We start from the raw sequence: 22,366 nt of genomic DNA on the forward strand, positions 1-22,366 counted from the left end.
GTTTTGTTTTTTTAATGACATAATATTGAATAATACTGGTGTTGAATGTTGTGGATTATCACAGCAGCTGGCAGATTCAGACTAGAAATTAGCCTGAGCGCACCAGTAACACAGCATCCTCCACGTTATTGGTGGACAAAAGTCATGCACAGTCACGTGACATGAGTAATGGCATTAGGCAGCATGGTGAGCCAATGGCCTGCCCCATCACCTGACCGCTATTTGAATATCGATGCTCCCCTCAGCCGTCACTGTGGAGCGCCTGCCCGTGTTGTTGTGGTGTGACATTGTCTGAGTGGGACCATCCCCACCACTGGGAGACCGCCACCGCCAGCCCAGACCACCGAGATGTCCTCACTGCTGAAGCCGTTTTCTGTCTGCGAGGGGCCGTGCGAGAGCTGCGGTGTCAGGAGAGGATGCCCGAGCTCGGCTCCCCATCACCAGCCTCCACCCCGGCGCCTGGCCGCCGCCGCGGGGCTGGGCTCTCTGCCGGCCCACCAGCGGTCGTACGCGGCGAGGAGAAACCTGGCGGCCGCTGCGGTCGGAGGGCGGAAAATCACGCATCCCGGAAAGGCCATCCTTGCAGGTTGAGTCTTGCAACGCAAATTTTCATCCCCGTGTATCTCTCTCCTCATAGTCGCCTATTGCTTACAGCGCAGCCTAATCTCAATCTGTCGCCCATTAAGGCCATCCGTGCAGAACTGGGTCAAAACGCACTGGGCCAGCAGTGATGCTACAGCAGTTGGATGATGTAGCTGCGTGTCTTCTCTGTGTTTTATTTCTTATAGCGCTCATATTTTATTAATTATTGTAAAAAACATGTGTGAAGATGCTGAATTGTAACGCTGTGCGTTGAATAGAGGCAGGTGGACACTGAATAGCCCTCAGCTGTTCTTTCTAGCACAATGCAGGCACTGCTGTGTCATCTAATCACATTACGCCAGGAATGATCACCACTGTGCAGTTAATTCATCTCGTCTGTTTTATACTGAAGTAGAAATGCTGGCAAGTTCCTCTCAGTTTGCTCTCAGAATATTCAAGAACATTTCTGCACAGCGAGCCTACAAATCCCGACAGCAGCGTCTGTCTCCTCTCTTGCTCCTCACAGGTGGCATTGCAGGAGGAATCGAAATTTGTATCACCTTCCCCACAGAGTATGTCAAGACCCAGCTGCAGCTAGACGAGAGAGCCAACCCGCCACGATACAGAGGGATCGGTAGGTCACTGGGACATGTGTGACTGCTGACTGACTGCAGGTTTGTGCGCTGGTCTTCTGCTGGGTTACTCCTGGATGCTCTGTGTGTGTGTATATGTGTGTGCAGGTGACTGTGTGAAGTTGACTGTGCAGGATCACGGGCTCAGAGGGTTGTATCGAGGTCTCAGCTCCCTGCTCTATGGATCAATACCCAAGTCTGCAGTGAGGTGAAGATGCACACATAATATACTTCATAGATTTTATGTAAACACACATGTCTTAGCGTAAGAAACCAATTGGAGCTGTGACAGAGAAGCGCAGTTGGTTTACAGCACCACAGATCAGCAGGGCTGTAAACTGTTAAATTAATTTTGCGGTTATGTCAAAACAGTGTCACAGCATTTCTTGGTGCTTATAGGCAGCCACATATACAGGGCTGAAACTAATGGTTATTTTCATTCTGGATGAATCTGGAGATGATTTTCAAATAAATTGTTTTGTCCAACCAACCATCCAAACCTTAAAGATGGTAAATTTACTAGAACATTAAGGCAAGAAAAAGCAGCTAATTCTCGTATTTGAGATACTGAAACCATCAAATGATTGATAATTTTGTTTGAATTACAGTGAAATCCCCCCACGGTTATTCTTAAACGTATCACCTTCACGTCTTTCACAGGTTCGGCACGTTTGAGATGCTCAGCAACCCAATGCGAGACGCCACAGGTCGGCTAGACAACACGCGGAGCCTCGTGTGCGGTTTAGGAGCCGGTATAGCAGAGGCCATCGTGGTCGTCTGCCCCATGGAGACACTGAAGGTCTGTAGGGCCACATGCCCCCTCCACATCTGTTTTAATCAGCAGTGATCTGAATGAACAATGGACTGATGAAATGGCTCTTGATTTGTCCTCCAGGTGAAGATGATCCATGACCAGTGTTCCCTCAGACCTCGCTACAGAGGCTTCTTTCACGGAGTCAGTGAGATCATCAGAGAACAGGGTAAGAGAGCAGCATGGGTCAATGATAGGACCAGCATGCGTATGTGTTTAGTGCTCCATAGTGAAGCTTAATCTCCGACTCATTTAGGAGTGAGGGGGACGTATCAAGGTCTGACAGCGACTGTGCTGAAACAAGGAACCAACCAGGCGATCCGATTCTATGTGATGAACTCGCTGCGCAATTGGTACAAAGGTGAGAAAGCCTACTTACTGCAAAAACTAAATCCAATGTCCCCGTCTGTTTTACGTCCAACTGACTGGTGCCTTCTCCATCTATCCAACTAAGGTGACGACCCCAGACGAGAAATGCACCCAATCGTCACGGCAATGTTTGGAGCAACGGCGGGAGCTGCTAGTGTTTTTGGAAATACGCCTCTGGATGTTGTGAAGACAAGGATGCAGGTAGGAAACATGTTTTGATGACGTTATTACTGCCATCAGGTTTTTTTTTTTTTTTACGATACACTGTTTTTCCGTAGGGTTTGGAGGCCCATCGCTACAAAAACACAATGGACTGTGCCTTCCAGATCTTGAAGCACGAAGGACCGCAGGCGTGAGTAACCCCCGACGCCGCTCATGATCCATGCTGGCAAGTTTTCATTGCTGTAGACTAAATTCCTAACTTCATCTCATCTCGTCCTTCCTGCAGCTTCTACAAAGGAACCGTTCCCAGGCTCGGCCGCGTGTGCTTGGACGTGGCAATAGTCTTCGTCATCTATGAGGAGGTGGTCAAACTACTCAACAACGTGTGGAAGACCCAGTAGACAGACTGTGACAGAGGTCCAGAGGGGAGCACGGACTAGTGCCTCATGCTACGCACAACTGAACACCTCTACTCTACTTCATATTAGCTCTCTGCATTGCCCCGAGCTGATGCCGCTTTGTCATGACCAATTTCCACTCTGCTCCATGAAGTTAATTATTTGCAAGCTGTGTCCTGAACAGGGGGATAAAAAAAAAAAAGGCAGAGAAAGGAGGTAGAGTGGCTGATTGCACAAAACGGCTCAGTTTAGCATTTCCTCTCTCTCTCTCTTTCTAGTGGTCAGACTTAGGGAATCAAGTGGGATCATTTTATTTTGAAGAGCAGGAAAACACAACATAATGAAATGATGTGTTATTCTGTGCACTTGACCAAACTTGTAGACTCAGTTTCCTGAATCTTATTTTAGAGAAAATGACATGCATTATTAACCAAAGGTTCAAATTAAAGGGAGGAGGGAATGATTAGGTTAAAAAACAGATATTATGTGCTCCATGTCTGATGTTGTAGCCTTCTATGACTGTTGTTACCGTACATGTAGTAGAGTTAACTCTTTATACTGAAACCATAAACGAGTCTTTTGATAGACTGGGTACTTGTGATACTGAGCAAAGATCACAGATGCTAATGGGCACAAACAAGCTCCCTGCAGTACTTTAAAATGTCCGTGCAGTACTTCAACACATCTCGGTGTTGTAATAGCTATTTGACTGTGCTTGTGGTCTCATCACACTCAGACATCCACAGTATTTCCTCACTGTTACTTGGTGATGAACTTCAGATACCGCTCATTGTGCGTTTAACGGCCACTGCTGACAACAGAGCATGGCTGCATGAAATGTGATGTAGCATCTGTCCTGTTGCACGCTGACAATGGCTTGCGGGCTTTTTGAGGCCACACAAACTGGTCTGGAGTCAGTGCCTCTCCTGCAGATTGTTTCAGAGTGTTAACCTTCAACAAGCAGACGTTAAAGCAACTCCAAGGAACTCAAATTTTGAATTGACTTTGGCAGTGCCTGAAGACAAAATCATCATAATCATAATCTGGCTTGTTTTGCTCAACAAATGCAGCTAACGTTAGCAACATTCAGTTAACTTTAGCCAAAGCGTTGGCTTGATTCGTTTTAGACTCCAACATTAGTTCATATATTGATATAAAACTACGTTTCCCAGTGCATTTCATAAATAACGTTACATATCTGTCTGGGAGGAAGAAGGCCAATTCAGGATGGGTTTTTAATCCTTTGAATTCCTGCAATTCTATTTGTTGAATGACCTACCAAGGTAAAGAAAAATCTTTTTTTAATTGGCTAACGTACTACCCACTGTGATGTAACCATAGGCTCCTCTGGTCTGTGTGCCATAAATCGTTTCATCTAATTTTACAGGGACTCAGACCTACAGCCAGCCATTTAGGAAAACAAAATAGAAACAGTTAATACTGATGCCTCTATCCTCATATAGAGGCATCAGTATCAAATAAAGCCGTGTCCATCACCAATTAAAAACTCCTTGTGGTTGCTTTAAACAATCAACAAATTCAAACTATGTAGCACAATCTTCACATCCCATCCCAAGTGTAGGACATAAGCATCGGTGTACCAATGGAAGTTGGTGAGCTTTTCACAGTCATCCAAGGAAAATGACTACATTTTCAACATCAGGGATGTCACTGAGGTGTTCAGGAGGTAGTTGAGTTCTCTACAGCTGCATGTGAAGGCTTTATTTGACCAGCAATGCTTTGTGCAGACCTCCAGCCAGGCTGCTGTTTCCAAGCAGCGCAGCCTGAAGTATAAACGTGAATTCACTTCTGCTGGAGAGGACAACATGTAGACATGTCCGCCGATGTAAGCCATATGACGTCCGTGCGCTTGAGCCTTCAGTGGTTTTCTTGTGCTTAATGATTCACTCATCCAACAGAATCAGAATCAGATTTTGTCACTTTCATATTTTTTTGTTGTTTACCTCAAACTAACTTGCATCACATGCTTTTTGTACACTAGCCATCTTTAAATGCACTCATTCTTGTCTATTATAGTGTTTACATATGTTAAAAGATTCCACGGCGACAGTGGATCTGTCAGAGGCTCGATAACATTAGCATTGTATTTGAGCAAGGCTTGGTTTTGATGGACCTAGCCGCACCACACAGCCTTGCACAGAAGCCTTTTACTCTTTGCCAAACTACTTGAGTAGAATCTCCAGTGTAATATACCAGATAGGAGAAAATCTTTGTTACATTTTTAACCGAGCGCGACAGGATAGTGTTGAATCTTTATGTGTACCACTTTGTTTTTCGTCAACTGAAGCACATTTTCACTGTATAGAATCTTTCTGTTTATGCTTTGCTGCTTTTCATGAACTGTAATGTGCACCTTGTTGTACAGCGCGTCAGATTCGGTGTGATCATTCACATTTCAGAAGATCCTGCTGGGCAGATGGAAGGATTCGTCTGTGTTGAAGCTGAAATATGTCGGTATGACATCAAACCTCCGAAAAAACATTTCAACATAACATGGTGTCACTGGTTTCAATAAACTTGTGATTATTAAATCTGATCTGTGTTATTTTTATAGTTTATGATTTTCTAAATAGAACTCTGAAAGTGAAGTAAATGACATACAGTCATATAGACTTACACAAGTTATGTAGCAATGTAAATATTTATTTATATTAAATATTCACAAAGCCGGTTATATACAGAGAATAAATCAGGTTATTTTAACCGGAATGGCGAACCTGGATTTTCCCTCGGTGGGGTGAGAATCAGAGCTGGTGACACTTGGCTTCACTGCAGCGCCAGACAAATCAGCAGGCTGAGGCTTTGCTGATCACAGGACAGACGAGATTAAAGGCTGAAGGAGCAGGGCGAGTGTGGTTTGCATTAACATCACAGAGGAAGGTATTAGCGCTCCCACCTGTTGCCTCGCCACTCCACCTGTCCCCTACAGTATATGGCTCTTGAGGCTTAAGGTGAACGAGGGGGCTCAAGCTGCTGAAAAACACCCGAGTTTTACTTATGTGCAGCTGAGCATCTCATTTTATTACTTTATAATATATTCTGTGTTTTTGCAGCAAAAGGTTATGCATTTATTTTTAAATGCATATATTGTTTGTGGTTTCTGTGTATGAATGTGGCACTAAAGCTCGGCTTTAAACTGAGGAGCAAGTCTTTACATGTCAGGGCCGCTGATGTGTACAAAACAATATGTATGTGAATGGAAACTGTTTCACTGCCACCACTGACAGTGAAGCTTCGGCGTGCATTGATCTCAGTGGATGGATTTTTTTTTTCATTTCCGCTAAGCTGGAAACCTTTACAGTATCGCAATTGTTAGTCTTCCCACGTGGGTTTTCAAACCTGCAGAGGGCCTTTGCGTGATGACTAGAGTTTTCTCTGACACAGTGTCATTGTAGACAACGTAATGGAGGTACAGCCAAGCCACCCTTGGTCCAGCTGCCAGGCTTCTTGACGGATGAAGATGTGAAATCCTCTCTCAAAGTTAGGAACGGAAACGGATGTGTGGCTATTTCCTCCATCTGAAAATACAACCAAAGGCCAAAGCGTTAGGCGTGAAGAGACGCTGGTTTTTAAACTTAAGCTGACAAAAATATAAAGATTTCTTCTTGGCATCTCACTCACATTCTGAGACATTTGTCTTTGCCGCCACTGACCACCCTCTGCCCATCAGGACTCCAGTCTACTGTATAAACCTGCATGCACAAGAAACAAGGCAATTAGAAAAGGCTTTTTACAATTAACACACAACTGTCAAGAAGCAGCAGCTTTCCTCACCTCATCAGCGTGGCCGGGCAGGTCCAAGTTAAGCTTCCCAGTCTTGACGTCCCAAACTTTAAGCGTGCTGTCGCTGCTGCCGCTGACCAGCAGCCTGCTGTCTGCTGACCACGCCACTTGATAGACAGATGCCACATGGCCACGCAGGGACATTAAGTATCTTTAGGCGAGTGGACAAGCAGGTAGAGACATAATCACACAGTGACACACACACCAATAATAGGCTTACAGCACCATCAACTGGACAACCGCAGTATTAGACACAGATTCATTTATGATCCGGCAGACATGATGACTTTTGCTCTTAGAGGTTGAGAGATTTTCTTACTTTCCCGTTCGTCCATCCCAGATTTTAATGGACTTATCGAATGAGGCAGAAGCGAGGAGCCTGGTATCCGGGGAGAAGAGCACTTCATTGACCAGAGCACTGTGGCCCGTCATCCTGGCCAGCGGCTTCTTGTCTTCTGCAGGGTTCCACAGGAACAAGGTGAAATCATCTGAGCCAGACACCAAGCGCTCTTTAGCTGGACCCTGCAGCACAAGAACAAGATGAGGATACAGACACGAGGGACGCACAGACCTGAACACATCAGTGTAGACACCCAACAGGACTTACCCTGACTTTATTATATCTTTGCAAAGCTTTCTCCTTCATCTCCTCCACTGGGGGAAAAGAGATTGCTTGTTACATAATTACATCCTCTTGAGAACATCTAAGCCAGAAAGCTTCTCCACAGAGTAGCAAATGTTCCCGTTAGCACTGTATTCCAAAATAAAGTTACGTGGTCCTTACGCGATCCAGTGAGGTCCTGGGGGTTGACTGTGGCAGTTGCAGGCTCAAAAGCTCCAGTGCGCAGTACGTAGTCTGTACTGAGAGCTAGAGTGTTCACCCAGTGGGCGTGACCCTGCAGAGTCCTACACTGGACACCCTACAACCACCAACACAATTAAACACACATTAAGTCATGCTCGGAAACACGGATGTCTCCTCCCGCTCAGACTCATTCCGTCCATAGCAAATAACATCTTATCTTAATAATTGTCTCCACATACATGTATTTGACTTTACATGGATTCAATTAAAGCTTTAGCCTGAATAATCAGTACTCGCCAAAAACTAACCGTTACCCCTACCTTAACCACTGACCCGAAATCAGCGTTTTACCAATTTACACGGCCTTAGTCCTCAATTGCGCGAGCCATTCACAATCAGTTGGTCTTCAATCTAGTGTGTGTCCCTAAAATTGACTTAAGTTGCACACACTTACATCTTTGGCCCTCCAGACTTTGACCGTTCTGTCGTGGGAAGATGTGTAGAGAAGTCCATCTCCTCCCCACTTGACACAGGTGACTGACTGAGTGTGTCCAGTAAGAATCTTCTCACAGCGTCCCAACACAGTGTCCCAAATACGTACTGAACAGTCCTTAGAGCTGCTGGCTACGTACCGACACTCTGGGTTACTGAAGGGGAGAGGGAGGGGTGGATCAGAATCAGTAAATCAGGACAAAATGATTAAGACGAGCATTGCAAGTTCAAAATCAGGTATATACTACAGACAGCACAAGTCCTGGCGTCACGTCCTGGTCTCTCTTCCACTAGCTTCTGTAACTCATTGCAATCTCTCATTGAGCAATGCGTATATAAAAATGTTTTCTGTGACAACTAACTACAGCTGTTCTAATTTTAAACATATCAGTGTAGAATCTACATCAGAATCAGAAAAAAGGAATTTAGGTTGGAAGTAAAACAATAGGCTGCAATTTACATAAAAAGGGAGAAAGTGATGAACTGAGCACTCACAGATGAAGAGGCTCCCAGCAAAGCCAGGTGATCCACTTGGTGTGTCCTGTCAAGGTCTTCCCCATCTGTGTGCCCGTCACTGGATCCCACAGACAGATCTACAGAAACATAAACATGAATGCATCACGTTCATGGGATACATCCTCAAAACACAGATCAGACGTGTGTGTTGGATGCCCACCTGACTGTTCTTACACCCTGAAGCCAGCTTCTTGCCATCAGGTGCCCAGGCGATGCTCAGTACCCAATGTGTGTGTCCTGAAATTAAGCAGAACTCAGCTCAACGATGTCTAAAAACACAAATATATCATTTGTGTCTTTATGCATAGCAGATCTCCTACTCCACTGAAGAGATTTTATACCTCTGGCAGTGTGGTGAGGCGTCTCAGTCATCAAGTCCCAGAAACGTACTGTGGTATCACCTGAACCGCTGGCCAGATATCTGAAACAATTCAAATAACAGGGTGTCTAAATCTACTCAAAGGTCAGACCTTCCATACATAATTTACAGTTTCTTCCTCTGTAATTGTTATATCATAAAGACTCATAAGGACATACAGATGTAAAGACATAACGAAGTTGGTTACTCACTTGCCGGTGGGGCTGAAAGCGGCTGAGATGACGGCCTCTGTGTGTCCCTGTAGTGTGCTGGTACAGCGGGCCACAGCTCGAACCCTGAACACAGCCTGAGGCTGGTACACCACTGGCAGAACTTGTTCTGTCTCAGCTCCGAGAGCCTTCACGCACAACCCGAGATTGGACACCACCTCGGCCTCCCCACACACAAAAAATGCCAGTGGTACTGGCTCCTCCTGCAATAGATACAGCAAAAAACATGATATATTCACTTAAATTTCAGCTTTACATGACTTAAACAACTGTGTCTACGAAGGGTTACCTTCTGAAGCAGCGCATTGCAGACCAGCTGTAGTTTGTCTGGAGTGATGTCCAGAGGCACGTCAAAAGGTGAACCCAGAACCTCCCCATCCTCGTTCTGAAACTGGATCAGCAGCCGCTCCACGTCCTCACTTGCCATCCTCTGTTTAGTTTGGATCCAAATCTAGCATGAGGACAAATTTACATAGATGGAGGTATAACATATGTTAAACTTATAGAATTACATACTGTAAATAAATACCCTACATCTGCCTATCCTACAGGCAAATGTTAATGTTTAGTTTCCCTTTATTGTTTGGGAGCTGTCTGAATACATCTCCCTGCTGTAAAATATGAAACATGTTTTGCTTAAAGAACACATCCACTCATTAATAACACAGTCAACGTGGACAAGTCGTATTTTAAATGTTGGGACTTATGGATGCTGCAGCACCTAAAGCTCAAACCATAATGTTGTGTTTGCAAATAGATTTTGCAGACATTTGTACTATTTCCGAGGTCAGAGTAAGTAAGTCAGAATAAATAAATTCTAAGTGTTGTAATTTTACAACTTTGTCTTGTTTGGCAGTATTACATTAGTATAACATTAGCTAGCTTTGCTGCCACGCAAAAGTCCTTTACGTTAACTGACTAACGCTGATTTAGAAAACAAGACAGGGCACAACACATTGTTGAGTCTTGTTTAACACTGTTATTAGACAATTTTGGACTAAATTTTACCACCTGATCTAAACTTTGTTCAGCGGTTTATGTTTGGCTAGCTAATGTCAACCATAGTCTAGTGTCAACCAAAGAAGCTAACTCCGCTAGCCCGCTTTTAGCCAACAATTTAGACGCTTAATTTCCTTTAGCAGCGACCACAGGACCGTAACATAACCGCCACTTCCTTAAACAACTGTGTCCAGTTCTTTATGACATTGTATCGGCACATATATGCGCTAAAATGTTACCTTTAGCGAGGTAGCGATGTGTTAACACTCCCCACGTGTTTATCCCCAGAGAGCCTTTGAGGGAAAGATACCCCAAGAAAGCGGAGCTGTCATGACGCGCAATGAATTATGGGAGAACAATGTCAGGAAGTTAGAAACCTTCGCAATCTGTTTTCTATATTGGATTACCGCACTATATTGTACTCATCTTTACTTTACTGTGATAGTTATAGTCAGATTAAATAAATTGCTGTTTATTTATAACAATGAAATGATTAAATATATAATTAACACTACTACTACTACTCAGATTAATAATGATAGTTTCTAAATAAAGTAAATAAAGAATACACATCAGCATAATTACAATCAAAGTAGGACCATTAAGTCTTGCATGTCACTTCCCATATAAAACAAACTGATTTTGGTTCCCCCGTTAATAATAAGAGCTTTCCCAAGTGTAGATGCATAGATGGTAAAATAAAATAGATTATGGCTTGTAAATGGACCTCTGTTATTGTGTTGGATCTAGATACCCAGATGATCCTAATCTTCTGAAGTCGAGCAACCTCTGCAATAAGTACATACATTCAAACTGAGAGAGAAAATAACAAAAACATTTCTTTTAACTGGAGGCTGAAAACCATGTAGCCTACCTAAATGACAGTTATGCTGCTTGCTAGAATTATCTGCGATGTCATATCATAGTGTGATAGGACATGGTATAGTATAGCCTACACACACAGTAGACATCATAGTACAGCATATTATGAATATTATGATGTTATAGTATGGCGTGATGTCATAGTATGATGGGATATGGTGCAGTATATTGTGATGTGTCATATGATAGAAAGATGTCATAGTTCAGTACATTATATATAATGATATAGTGTAACATTGTGTTGTAGTGTAATATGTAATGATATTATGTGATATGTCATAGAATATTGTGATCTTATAGTACAGTGCGACATACCATAAGAAAGTGTGATTATGTAGTAAACTATTGCTTGCTAGATATTTGACTTTTTGTGGTCTTACAACAAAATAAACTGCAGGTTAGAGTTACAGGTTAGAGGCCTGCTGGTAATTTACTTGGAACTCCTTACAGTCCCATTGATTAGTCATTAACCTTGTGGGAAGAAACAGATATTATTTTCATGAATACAATCACAAATGACTTATTTCTCATATAATATGTCAGTGAACTTTCACAGCCAGCTGCTAATTTTCAGTTTTAATTAGACCTAAAATATATATATTTTTTGGGGGGGGGCTAACTAATTAAGCCAAAAATCAAAAAGATGACAATAGAAGTCCAGCTTGTACAATTTAACAAGTCACTGTGATTACAGACAAAGGCATTTTCTAATTTCCTAACCAACATCCTTTACTTCATATATTTCATTACCACAATGAAACACATAATCCCAATGCATTTCCTACATGCTGATTGTGCTCTGTTGCTGTGACATTGTTCACTGTATCAATCAAAGAATCAGTCAATCAATTACACACAATTTCACTATAACATGCATGCAGACACAGAAATTTTGACTGTTTTTTTTTTCCTATGACAACAATCATTCATAATTTTTGCATTGGCATAGAAAAGGCATCCAGTATCTCATTAATGTAAGAATCTACAGTTAGAAGGTTTTGAGCAAGATAGATAAATAATTAATTAAAATCTTTAATTCTATGTAAATCTAAAATATAATCTTATCATGCTCACTGCCTTCGAGTCTGTCACCGTACATATTAGATTTATATTATCGCATATACAAATATATGTAATAAAAGCAATGTATCGGCATCCACATCGCGTATTAGATGTACATTACATTTCTGCCATCTTTATCAGTCCACCCTAAGACACTTGGGTCCAATAGTTGGTGCAAATAATCCATAGCAAGAAGTGTCAAATCTTGCTGCATTAAAACAGTAAAGATAAAGTAAAACAGCCTTCATCAACAAAAAAACAGTTCCCTATGATTGGCAAATCTTTCTTACATTTATTGGACAACCCTCTGTACTTGGCACTAATGTAGACCTAACCAAAACATAAAAATGCACCGAGGACACTATTGGCCGGCAGTGCATGTCCACTTCTTTCAAAAAGAAAATAGTATTTTCTGCTCTGACAGGCCAAAAACTCCTGTGGATAAGTTGGACGGCTCATTACAGCAGCAAACCTTCTGGAAAGAAACTATGTGAGCCTGAACCTGACCTAAGGTGAACTCCTTAAAGACGAAGTTGGAAATAACAAATTGATGTTTCCAGTCCCAGTGTGGTGGCCGTGATCTAATGACTGAGTCAGCGTATCCAGTAGATAATGAGGGAAGTCTGAAGCAATTCTGTTTGAATTTCCAGGTAGAGAGGAGTAAGATGTGGCACCCCAGTGAATTTATTCTTAATTGTTGAGCCCATTGACGTTCTCAGGGACGAGGCCTTCCATGACGGCACGCTTTGACTCCAGGATCTGCAAGATTGAAAAAAAGGATGGGATCCTTAAACTAAACATAGAGCATAAATGACACAATCCTCTACTGAGTAAACACTTGATAATAAGGGACTGACATATCATAAAATACAACTACAGATGTGATACACTCACCTGGAAGTCAGAACTGAGGCCGATGATGCTTTGCATATTTGTGCTGTAGTAACCCAAAATATACTGCCCACCTAGCAGGGGAATCTCATCCTTATCTACAGATATCTGCAACCAAAACACACACACACACACACACACACACGCATATTAATGAAGCATACATTAATACAAGAACATACACAGTGTTTACCCAAACATGGAACAAATACCTCACTTGCACTTTACCTGTATGACTTCATTTGTCTCCGGCAACTCGTCCTCCTTGACCCAAACAAAGGTTTCATAATCGGATGCACTCTTAAATCCCACCTGGAGGAGAACAAACCAATGAGTTTAAGACTTTCTTTTATAATATTGTATGCTTTTATCTCCCAGTACCTTGTACAGGCCAATCCAGTCCCACGTGGAGGACATGAAGTCCTCTTGGATGGTGTACTCAAGGAATGCATCCTGGTCAGCGCTCCATACACCCACAGGAGATACGTGCACCAGTGGTGTGTCAAAGCACTTCCTCAGCTGCAGGAAAGACGAGATGAAAGAGAATGTAGGAAGATCTCTTTACTTATTTACTGGTTGTATCAGAAGGAAAGAAGCCAACTTTGAGCAGCAAAAAACAGAGTGGTAGCATCTCTGAAGTAAGTCTGCTCTCACCTCCAGAGAGAAGGTTGCAATGACCGGCTTGTGGTCACTGACTCCATAGCTCATGTCACTGGTGTATTTGTCCTGAGAGACCAGGAGTGGATACTCATCAAGGCCATCATTAGTAGAAGTCGATGCCTTCTCGTCGTCATCCTCCGATGGCAGGGTTTTGGGTTTGATGCGCCAGAGGATCCGATCTGTCCACGCTGGTTTTCTCTTCTTGCCACTGAGCAAAGCAATGGTAAGTGTTGACACCACAGTTTCCAATTAGAGAATGAGCGACATTCTCTAATGCTTACCTGATATGTCACATTTTCATTTGTGTCCACGCATGTCAACATGTATAACAGTTCTTATTTTCAAGCAAAAAATAATGGGAACAATGCTGTTAAAGAACAAAACACACACATGCAATGCAGACCTATACGTACAGTGTAGCATGCTGCAAAGAAATTAAGGCTGTCAGGAGTGGACAATACCACTTGACATTGTATTACAGCTTACTGTATGTATACATACATTCACTAATGTACTACATACATTATGCAAGAACAAACAGCAGGGAGCAGGAAAGAGCTGTCTCAGGTCTTTGCGGATTATGTCTGCAATTCATCAAGGTTATCATGTTTACTAAACCCCTTTGTGTCTTGTCATTTGTATCAGTGTCTCCAGTTATTATGTTCTTATAGGTTATATCTATATAACCTTCAAGGTGCCTATTCTACACTATGGGGCCCTCTCGTACTGTTTCAGGGCATATCTATGGAGACACCCACCTTTGCGGGTCTAGCTCCCTGTACCACACCCCAAACCAGACAGATAGCAGCCCCCAGGTGAGGGAGGTGAGGAGGAAGAACAGGGTGGTGCTGCAGCGCTGCAGGGGCCTGGGTCTGTACATGGTTAAGGGCAGCGCCACAGCGCTCTTTCTGAGAGAGACACATACATGGTGCTGGTGTCAGGACCGTTAAAGGCTCACAGAAAGAGCTGCTCCCAACTTCATCTATGCATCAGGGTTTGCTGCTTTGGGTGCCTGTTTAGTGTTTCCCAGGTGTTACAGGTGTCATTTAAACTAAAGATGTGGTGGCAAAAGCTTTTGGGAAAATGATAGACGGTGGGTGTGGTCACTAAGACATGAGGGAATGTGAGACATGCAACACAAAACGGTAAGACGGTGTCTTACGTAAAACCAAACCATGTCTTCGTGGTGCTGTCCAACAGTCAAACAGAAACAAAAGCGCAGATGAAGTCTGAGAAATGCGTTGAGTATCTGTGTATAATATATTTGATTGTAGCACGTGTTACCTGGTATCATAGGTGTCACAGTTACGGTCAAACTTGTAGGTAGGTTTAAAATTTAATGGCCCTTCCTCAAATTCCTGCAGGAAAGGCTCCTTCTGCTTCATCATGATGAGCTGCAGGAACATGACATGAATTAGTGAGAGTGTGTTGTAGTGTGTGTGTGTGCTTTTTCCTGGCACATCACCTGGTCTTTGTTCCACAGCAAATTAAGACGTCCGCTGTTCATGGAAGAGCGGAGGAAGTGCAAGCCGTGGTCTGCGATGCGGAAGTTCAGGTCGCCAAAACAAAACACTGCCCTGTGTGAGAGGGATGGAGCCTCATTTTACTAGTTGTACAACAGCAGTTCATATACCTCGCAGTGAGTGTGTAGTGTTTGTGTGCCTCTACGTAGATGCACTGACTTGTGGTCCAGGACACCTGGGGTGTCATCGATGTCAAAGTCTTGTACCTCCAGGATGTACTCAAACTCATCAACCCGCTGCAGAGCGTTGTGCATGTGGGCTGCTAGGTGGCAGTTTAGGAAGCACACCATGTGTCCATAGAAGGAAAAACGCACGGACACTCCTCCTTTATTGCCCTGCCACAGATTAACAGAGGAGGAGGAATAGTGAGTGTGTGAAGTGAAAGATAAAGTGGATTTTCAAAGACAAGAAATCATATTTTTTTCCTTTAATAACAGTATTTTACTGCAGTATTTACAAGATAATTAAAAATACTGTGGTTCAAAAGACACACCTTAATCCCCCTTTTACCATGAGCTAAAAAAAGGCTGGCATTTATTCAATCAGTTGATGCTTAGACCATTTGTCTTGTTTACTACAGTGTACAGCACCAGGTTTAGTGTTCTTTGTGCTTTCACTCTGTCAAAGCAGTTGCACACTCCACTAATCAAACACAATAGGTCTTTCATAATGCGTTTAAACTCTGCAGCTGATGCCAATGGGATTCCTGGTGTGCAGAGTTTATTAGCACTGTTGTCTGTAAAGTTCAGGGTCACCAAGTGCCCCCATCTTACCCAGTAGCCAAAGATGCCAGTACGAGTGTAAGTGGCCTGGATTTTTCTGATGTAGGGGAGATGAATTTGTTTGGCAAAAACTAGCAGCAGCAACCCCTGCATTCTGATCGATTTGACCTGCATAGAGACAGAGATAGATTTTATTAATCATTAAAATAGGTTTCCTTTTATTTCTCCTATAACTGGGTTTAAATTTGCATATATGTAATAAAGTATACTGTAATCTTTATTATAAGAGAATGTGTAAATATACATATGTAAAAAAAATAAATATTGCATTTCAGATAAACAATGACAATATCTAAAAGAAGGACAGAATTTGAAGATTATTATACAGTATAAGTAGCGCCATTGTATAATATATAAGTAGCCTTCAAGACACTGTTCATAGCAGCTGCTTAGGCACACACATGCACACATAAATACACAGGACACAAATGTGTAACCTCTATTTTTACCAGCACTATTCCCCTGTCTCTCCCTGTCCTCTCTAACCTTAACGAAGCCTCTGGGTGCCAGTGTGTTCATGAAGATGTGGCTCCAGGAATCCTCCACCAACAGATCAGAGATGAACCTCACAGGGGTGGCGTTCACCTCCTGCAGGCTGACACACATCAACACAAACGAATAAAAAACACAACACACTCCCGCATGTGGTATTTTCCTTCTGATCTTGCCAAATCATTGAAAGAGACACTTTTATCCTTCAGTGGAATTTCTGGCAAAGTTGCGCTGTTGTTTCTCACCCAATCACATAGAGGTCTGTGGGGGGCTGGACATCCAGCTGCAGCAAAGACGTGACGTCTTCAGGAGGCTCCGCTGTGGCCACGTTCCAGGTCACCATGTGCAGCCTGTCAGAGTGTTTGGTAATGAAGAATTGGTGAAAGTGATGGAAAATGATAAAATATTGGCAAATAAGTTCCACTGCTAAATCTTCCTTGTTGTAAATACACTAGTCTCAGCTATTGTTTTCATTTTTCCTCTGAAATTGACATCGTTGGTTCACAAGTGTGATACTAAAATCATCAATTTTGTTTTGTAGTGTATTTTTTCCCTATTAATTTAAACAATAACCTATAATACATAATAGAGCATTCAACAGTTTATACGGTAAAAATAATAACATATAAATGACACAATATTTTTTCAATGCTCAACAACTTTAAAGAAACCAACATGACCCAGAAGCATCTCAATCAAAGTTCCTGTCAGGTTTTGCACTTTTTGAGCTTAACATTTTAGTCCTTTTCTTTGAAGTCAACAAAGTAAAATAAGTTCTTGACTATCTAAGATAACTGAAACACTTCATGTGTGTATATCTATGTAAAGGTGTGTGTGTGTGTGTGTGAATCCTGGCTAGTCTGTGAAAAAACATTTTAGTGAGCTAATATAAAAATTTAAATACACTTTAGGAAAAAAATGGAACATAACTGAAACAATATTGTGTATTTACAAAACTAACTGAGATGAAATAATACAACCAGCAATTACATTTTTAAACAATAAAAACTCAACTAAAATGACCAAACCCTTCCTGAAGGCTGAATTGAAAACAAAAAACGAATGAAAATATAGAACTGTAACAACTCTGGTGTGAATGAGCACGTGCACGTGTCGACCTGAATGTGTCTGTGGGCATGAAGTGCCCGCAGAGCTGAAACGCCTCGTCCAGTGTGCGAGACACTTCCTCACTGGCTTCATCGTCAGAGCTCATGTCCTCTATGCAGGTCAGCAGCTGAGACAAACGCTGGCGGAGGAGCATCTTCGACCTCGAGCTCTGAGACGCTGAGCTGCTCATGCTGTCTGAGCGCACACGCGGACTGTCTGTCAACGGGTCCATCTTTGGATCTTAGCCTGAAAAAAGGTCTTCTTTGGCTTTGTTCCTAAAGTCAGGGAGGTTGTTTAAGATTACTCAGATAAAAAGTAAAGATGCTGTCCTGCAAGAGAAAAGAGGCAAAATCCAGTGGAATAAATGCCTTCGGCTTGATCTCTCCTCAGATTTCTTTGGTTGCGGCCATTTGATGGTGAGGCCTGAAGAGGTCTTCTCTCTGGTCAGAAAACAAAGGATGGATTCCTAGTTTGTCAAATCTATCTGCATTGGCTCCAGGCAGCTTCTGATTTAGGTCCTCCAAACTGGCCAGGATGAAGAACTCGAAAGCCTTGGGTGAAGCTTGCCTGCACTGCTGCAGTCCTTTCTGTGTCCGAGTCCCGTGTGGTCATGCAGCGATGGAGCAACGACTGACAAAGCAGTGGGGTTGAGTCAGGAATGTGGGCAAGAATGAATCAGATTTGGACCATAATCGCATGCAGGAGACGGGCATGTGAACATGTGTGTTTGTCTGTGAGTGTGTGAAGAGGAGGGCTGGAGGCTGATCCTCCATCCTTGTGAGTACTGTTGCAAGACTTGGGTAACCTTTCAGATCCTTAAGAGGTTTACTACCAGCGTTCAGTTGAGCACACTGAACAATGCATGTAACCCTGCAGTTACAGTCATGCATTAGTGAGGGGACAACAGCGCACAATGGCATTAGCTTCTTTTGGCCTCAATCCAGCCTCTCCTCATATAGGTGAAAGGTTATCTTTGTAAACCCAGAGAGAAGTGGGGGGTTAAATGCAGTTCTGTAAGCTCTGACATGGTCATTTAAGGTTGTTTTTTTTTTTACTAAGAACAAAAGCTGTACTAGATAAATTACATAATATATTCAGGAGCACATAATACATGAGTCAAACTCCAATGCATTTATCCTAATACAACGTAATGCTAATTATAAAAAAAACCTGAATAGGGTGAGATAATACTTTCAGCTTTTTACGCCCTGGCTTCAATAATCTACAAATCCTGAACTACAGTCATACATTACAGTAAAAGTGTTTTTTTCCAGAATATATGTTTCAGTATTTTGGAATTTAATTGTGGGATCACTGACTCTGAAACTATGCACAGAATCACATTGTAGCTGTTATGATTAATAGAAACTCATGGTCATAAATGACATTTTATTCAGATATTGTGTTAATTGTTATCTTGTGGGTAAAATACGTATTACTGCCTTTATATGATTAAATAATGACTCAATAATATATTATTATAATATATATTACTATATTGCTATTACTATACTTACTGTATCTACTACATTATATAAACAGCAGCATGACTTATGTAATAATAATTCGTACATAGTCATCACCACTATTGTTATTATTATAATTTTTCAATTCGTTTTCCACCATTATTCACTTTGTGTATTTTATCTATCTATCTATCTATCTATCTATCTATCTATCTATCTATCTATCTATCTATCTATCTATCTATCTATCTATCTATCTATCTATCTATCTATCTTGTGAAATAATATCTGATAAAGTCTGGTATGGTAGCAGAGAATAAATCATTGCAGAAAGTCAAAAGTGTTGTGGGGGACAACAGTATGTAAGGAAAAAAAGGGATGGAAACAGCCAGGAGAGATTGTCCCTTACAAAATAAAAATTGCTAATCTTGGGTGCCCCGGTTCTCCCTGCCACTTCATGTAACAGTGTCACATGCAAAGACTTAGGGCACATTCTTCAGAAAGTAGAGGTGTTAAGTGGATAACCGAGGGGGTTCACTGGTCCAATGAGAAATGATGAATGGGAGGCTATTTAAGTTTTATTACATAGCCCTGCAAAGAACCAGCAGCCTCAAAGCTACTTATGAAGGTTAGGCAATTCAGACACTGTACAGGAGGGTTATACTTTCTTTTTCTGGACTCTCGGCCACCCCTTTCTGCCTAAAGTCTGTGCTTTCATAACCATTGTCTTCCTCTTGTTCCTTCCAACTCATTATCCTTGCAAGACCATTAGAGGCTAAAGAAGAAGAAGAAAAAGAAAAAGAAAAAGAAAAAGAAGTCTACATGGGACTCACCTGCATTTGTCTCTCCCACCACTTCGAAATCTTCCAGTGCTCATTTTCTCCCCTGCAGGCACACACAGACACATGAATGCATAAACAAAGATAAGTGCACATACCAAGATGAAAATACCTGCCTCTATTACAGCCAGCTCACCGAGAGCAGGGACCAGCGCCATATAAAGCAGACCTGACAGGGATGCCCAAAAGTCATTTCTGAAATGGCTTTTTAATCATGTCTAATCACGGTCAGCTTCATCCACGTTAAAGCGGCAGTGCCCTGAAGGTCACACGTAAAAACAGAAACACTTAACCTGAGAGCCATTCTGTAGAACTCAAAATATTCTGATGTATAGACAAAGAAATGACTTTTATCCGCTGTCAAGGTTAATATCTGGCAGTGGGGCTGTTGTGTAAAAACAAAATGTCTTATTAATACTGTGCAACACATACTGCAGGAACAGTCCTGAGTTTGGCATTACTACCATTGAAATCTAAAGAGGGAAAGCAGTATTTTGCTGTTTATTCATTAACATTAGTAATATAATACAGTATTTGTGACTAGTCTGTCAGCCTTCATATATTTTTTATCCTCTAGGGGCAGCACAACAAGTCGAAAACGCATTAAAATACGATCTCCTCATGGCAAAAGCGTCAGCAAACAATTCTGCTATTTACCATATATGGCTTATGCTATTAACACAATTCTCTAGTACCAAAATCTAAAGCAGCACAACATTATGTAACCTCAACACTGACATTTTATCAACTTATCACAAGTGCTTTCATTTTGGGAACCTCACTAAAGTAATATTTACTCACGTTTTAGCTCTGTTTTGGTTTCCACCAGCTCCAAAGATAAAAACCTGGCTCTAGCTCTGCTATGAGAGTGAACCACTCGCTCCGAAGAGCTGATGGAAGTTTCAGAGTCAGGTGATGACTCTTAGGGCATTTCTCACATTACATGTAGTCATCTGAACCATTATCAGTATAGAAATATTGATTAGCGTAGCTTTCACCACAACTGCTCTCCACCATAACCTGACTGCCCTATCATTGTTAATATGTCTTAATACTGAAAGTCTTAAACGATTGACCTATTCACCCCTATCTGTGCGAACAGGTCTTCACAATATTATTAAAACACACACACGCACACTGCTCCATACACTCTAATAAAGACTAATAAAGAGGATTTTAAAAACATTGCAATGGTTCAGCCATTGTTATCTTCTTTAATCCATTAAGTTAAATACTTGTTGGCCCTACAGGACAATTTTACTTATTTTTGCCTCTTCCATGATGTCCTTCAACTTCATTAAAATGAATAATATCATGACTGCTCCTCTTCCTTAAATCTCCTCAATAAAAACATGGTAATGGTCGGCCCTTTACTGTGAGACAGTACTCTCTCAATCAGGGGAGTGAATCCAAATTCTCACCCTAATGAATCCAGCGTCTCCCTTCTGTTTTAAAACAAAAACAACATCATCCACTCAGTACAGTACCTTTGTCTGTGTGTCTCTCTTGAGTACCTTTGTCTGTGTGTCTCTCTTGAGGTGTCCGGAAAAAGCTGCAGACCCCCTGAGCACAGATGACAAAGATCTCCAGTGGGGAGTCGAGACACTGGATCTGCTTTGCTACAGTGAGTCCCGTTGTTTGACTGCCTGTCCTCACTTTGTTCTCAGCTGTTTCCCCTTCTGAGTGCAAGGTCCCACACACAACCTGCTCTGGACTTAAAGCGGAACATCGGATCAAGCTATTATCCCAGGTTGGTTAACAACCCGGTGAGAAAGTATTATCTTATTCATGAATGGACATGTCTGTTTATTGAATGTCACCATGACGCATGGTATTTGTTGCGCTAAAGCCCTCTTTGTATGTTCATAAATAATCCTTCACTTTCTTCATAGTATGGAATGTGTAGGGGTGCTCTGCTTTACTGTGTGCTATTGGAAATGTCATTTCAAAACTCAAAAAGGCTCATTGTTTGTCATACATGTCATACATAGTTCATTTTGAATTTGTAAAATTCACAGTCAATGGACATAGTGAACCCATGATTTCACACATTCCTCACGGCTACCAGGCCTGTTCAAAGGCCCACTCAATGTTTTGTCGGCCTCCTAATTTGTAAAAAGAAAAATTTGACACGACAGGATGATTGATACCTATGAAGCTATAACCAAGAAAACAGTTAGCTTAGCTTAGCATAAAGACTCGGAATGAGTAAACAACGACCCAACCTCTGTTCAAAGGTAAGAAAATCCACCTGCCAGCTACTCTAAAGCTCCATTAACATGAACTCCGTTGTTTATCCACACAAAAAGGTCATTACTGCACAGGGCCAAGAAATAGTCCGACACCTAACCCACAAGTAAAACCACCACATGTAGTAGTTGCAGTTTTAAAAAGTTTTTTAAATGGATTAAACATATGTGCATTCAGGTAGATTTTGTGACCAATGCACAGTGTCAGGCTAGCTGTTTCCCTCTGCTTCTAGTCTTTATGCTAAGCTAAGCTAA

The 22,366-nt window shown here is 41.9% G+C and overlaps 3 protein-coding genes across 3 annotated transcripts; 1 reads left to right on the forward strand and 2 right to left on the reverse strand.

Moving 5' to 3' along the window:
* Positions 1 to 348: 348 nt before the first annotated feature.
* On the forward strand, positions 349 to 3,990 carry slc25a1a (solute carrier family 25 member 1a). Its single transcript, XM_070843801.1, has 9 exons — positions 349 to 586; positions 1,109 to 1,216; positions 1,323 to 1,422; positions 1,875 to 2,013; positions 2,110 to 2,194; positions 2,282 to 2,386; positions 2,480 to 2,595; positions 2,673 to 2,746; positions 2,843 to 3,990. Exons 1-9 carry the CDS (start codon positions 349 to 351, stop codon positions 2,955 to 2,957), a joined length of 1,080 nt encoding a protein of 359 aa, XP_070699902.1. The 3' UTR covers positions 2,958 to 3,990.
* A 1,607-nt stretch (positions 3,991 to 5,597) lies between these two features.
* nle1 (notchless homolog 1 (Drosophila)) lies at positions 5,598 to 10,464 on the reverse strand. Its single transcript, XM_070843410.1, has 13 exons — positions 10,398 to 10,464; positions 9,449 to 9,610; positions 9,142 to 9,362; positions 8,913 to 8,992; positions 8,732 to 8,808; positions 8,551 to 8,648; positions 8,018 to 8,210; positions 7,543 to 7,678; positions 7,366 to 7,412; positions 7,078 to 7,280; positions 6,750 to 6,909; positions 6,597 to 6,667; positions 5,598 to 6,493 (listed from the first exon to the last, which is right to left on the reverse strand). Exons 2-13 carry the CDS (start codon positions 9,584 to 9,586, stop codon positions 6,481 to 6,483), a joined length of 1,437 nt encoding a protein of 478 aa, XP_070699511.1. The 5' UTR covers positions 9,587 to 9,610; positions 10,398 to 10,464; the 3' UTR covers positions 5,598 to 6,480.
* Positions 10,465 to 12,398: 1,934 nt separating this feature from the next.
* On the reverse strand, positions 12,399 to 21,591 carry inpp5kb (inositol polyphosphate-5-phosphatase Kb). Its single transcript, XM_070843651.1, is given in 15 exon segments — positions 12,399 to 12,861; positions 12,997 to 13,101; positions 13,222 to 13,305; positions 13,375 to 13,512; positions 13,648 to 13,861; positions 14,816 to 14,842; positions 14,938 to 15,047; positions 15,119 to 15,230; positions 15,336 to 15,511; positions 15,950 to 16,066; positions 16,445 to 16,553; positions 16,696 to 16,800; positions 19,857 to 19,908; positions 21,350 to 21,530; positions 21,532 to 21,591. Coding segments are annotated over 15 exon segments (1,659 nt in total). The 3' UTR covers positions 12,399 to 12,792.
* Between the last annotated feature and the right edge of the window lie 775 nt (positions 21,592 to 22,366).

The sequence above is a fragment of the Pempheris klunzingeri genome, chromosome 14 (genome assembly GCF_042242105.1).
Source record: "Pempheris klunzingeri isolate RE-2024b chromosome 14, fPemKlu1.hap1, whole genome shotgun sequence".
Classification (NCBI taxonomy): Eukaryota; Metazoa; Chordata; class Actinopteri; order Acropomatiformes; family Pempheridae; genus Pempheris; species Pempheris klunzingeri.

Excerpts from the sequence above, each read along its gene's own strand:
- nle1 (XM_070843410.1), bottom strand. The coding sequence starts at position 9,586 with ATGGCAAGTGAGGACGTGGAGCGGCTGCTGATCCAGTTTCAGAACGAG. Across the intron at positions 7,679-8,017 it reads AAGTCTGGAGGGCCAAAGAT|GGTGTCCAGTGTAGGACTCT; the intron begins GTAAGTGTGTGC and ends TGGTGGTTGTAG. Across the intron at positions 7,413-7,542 it reads CCAGGACCTCACTGGATCGC|TGGAGGAGATGAAGGAGAAA; the intron begins GTAAGGACCACG and ends CTTTTCCCCCAG.
- slc25a1a (XM_070843801.1), top strand. The coding sequence starts at position 349 with ATGTCCTCACTGCTGAAGCCGTTTTCTGTCTGCGAGGGGCCGTGCGAG. Across the intron at positions 1,217-1,322 it reads GCCACGATACAGAGGGATCG|GTGACTGTGTGAAGTTGACT; the intron begins GTAGGTCACTGG and ends ATGTGTGTGCAG. Across the intron at positions 2,387-2,479 it reads GCTGCGCAATTGGTACAAAG|GTGACGACCCCAGACGAGAA; the intron begins GTGAGAAAGCCT and ends TATCCAACTAAG.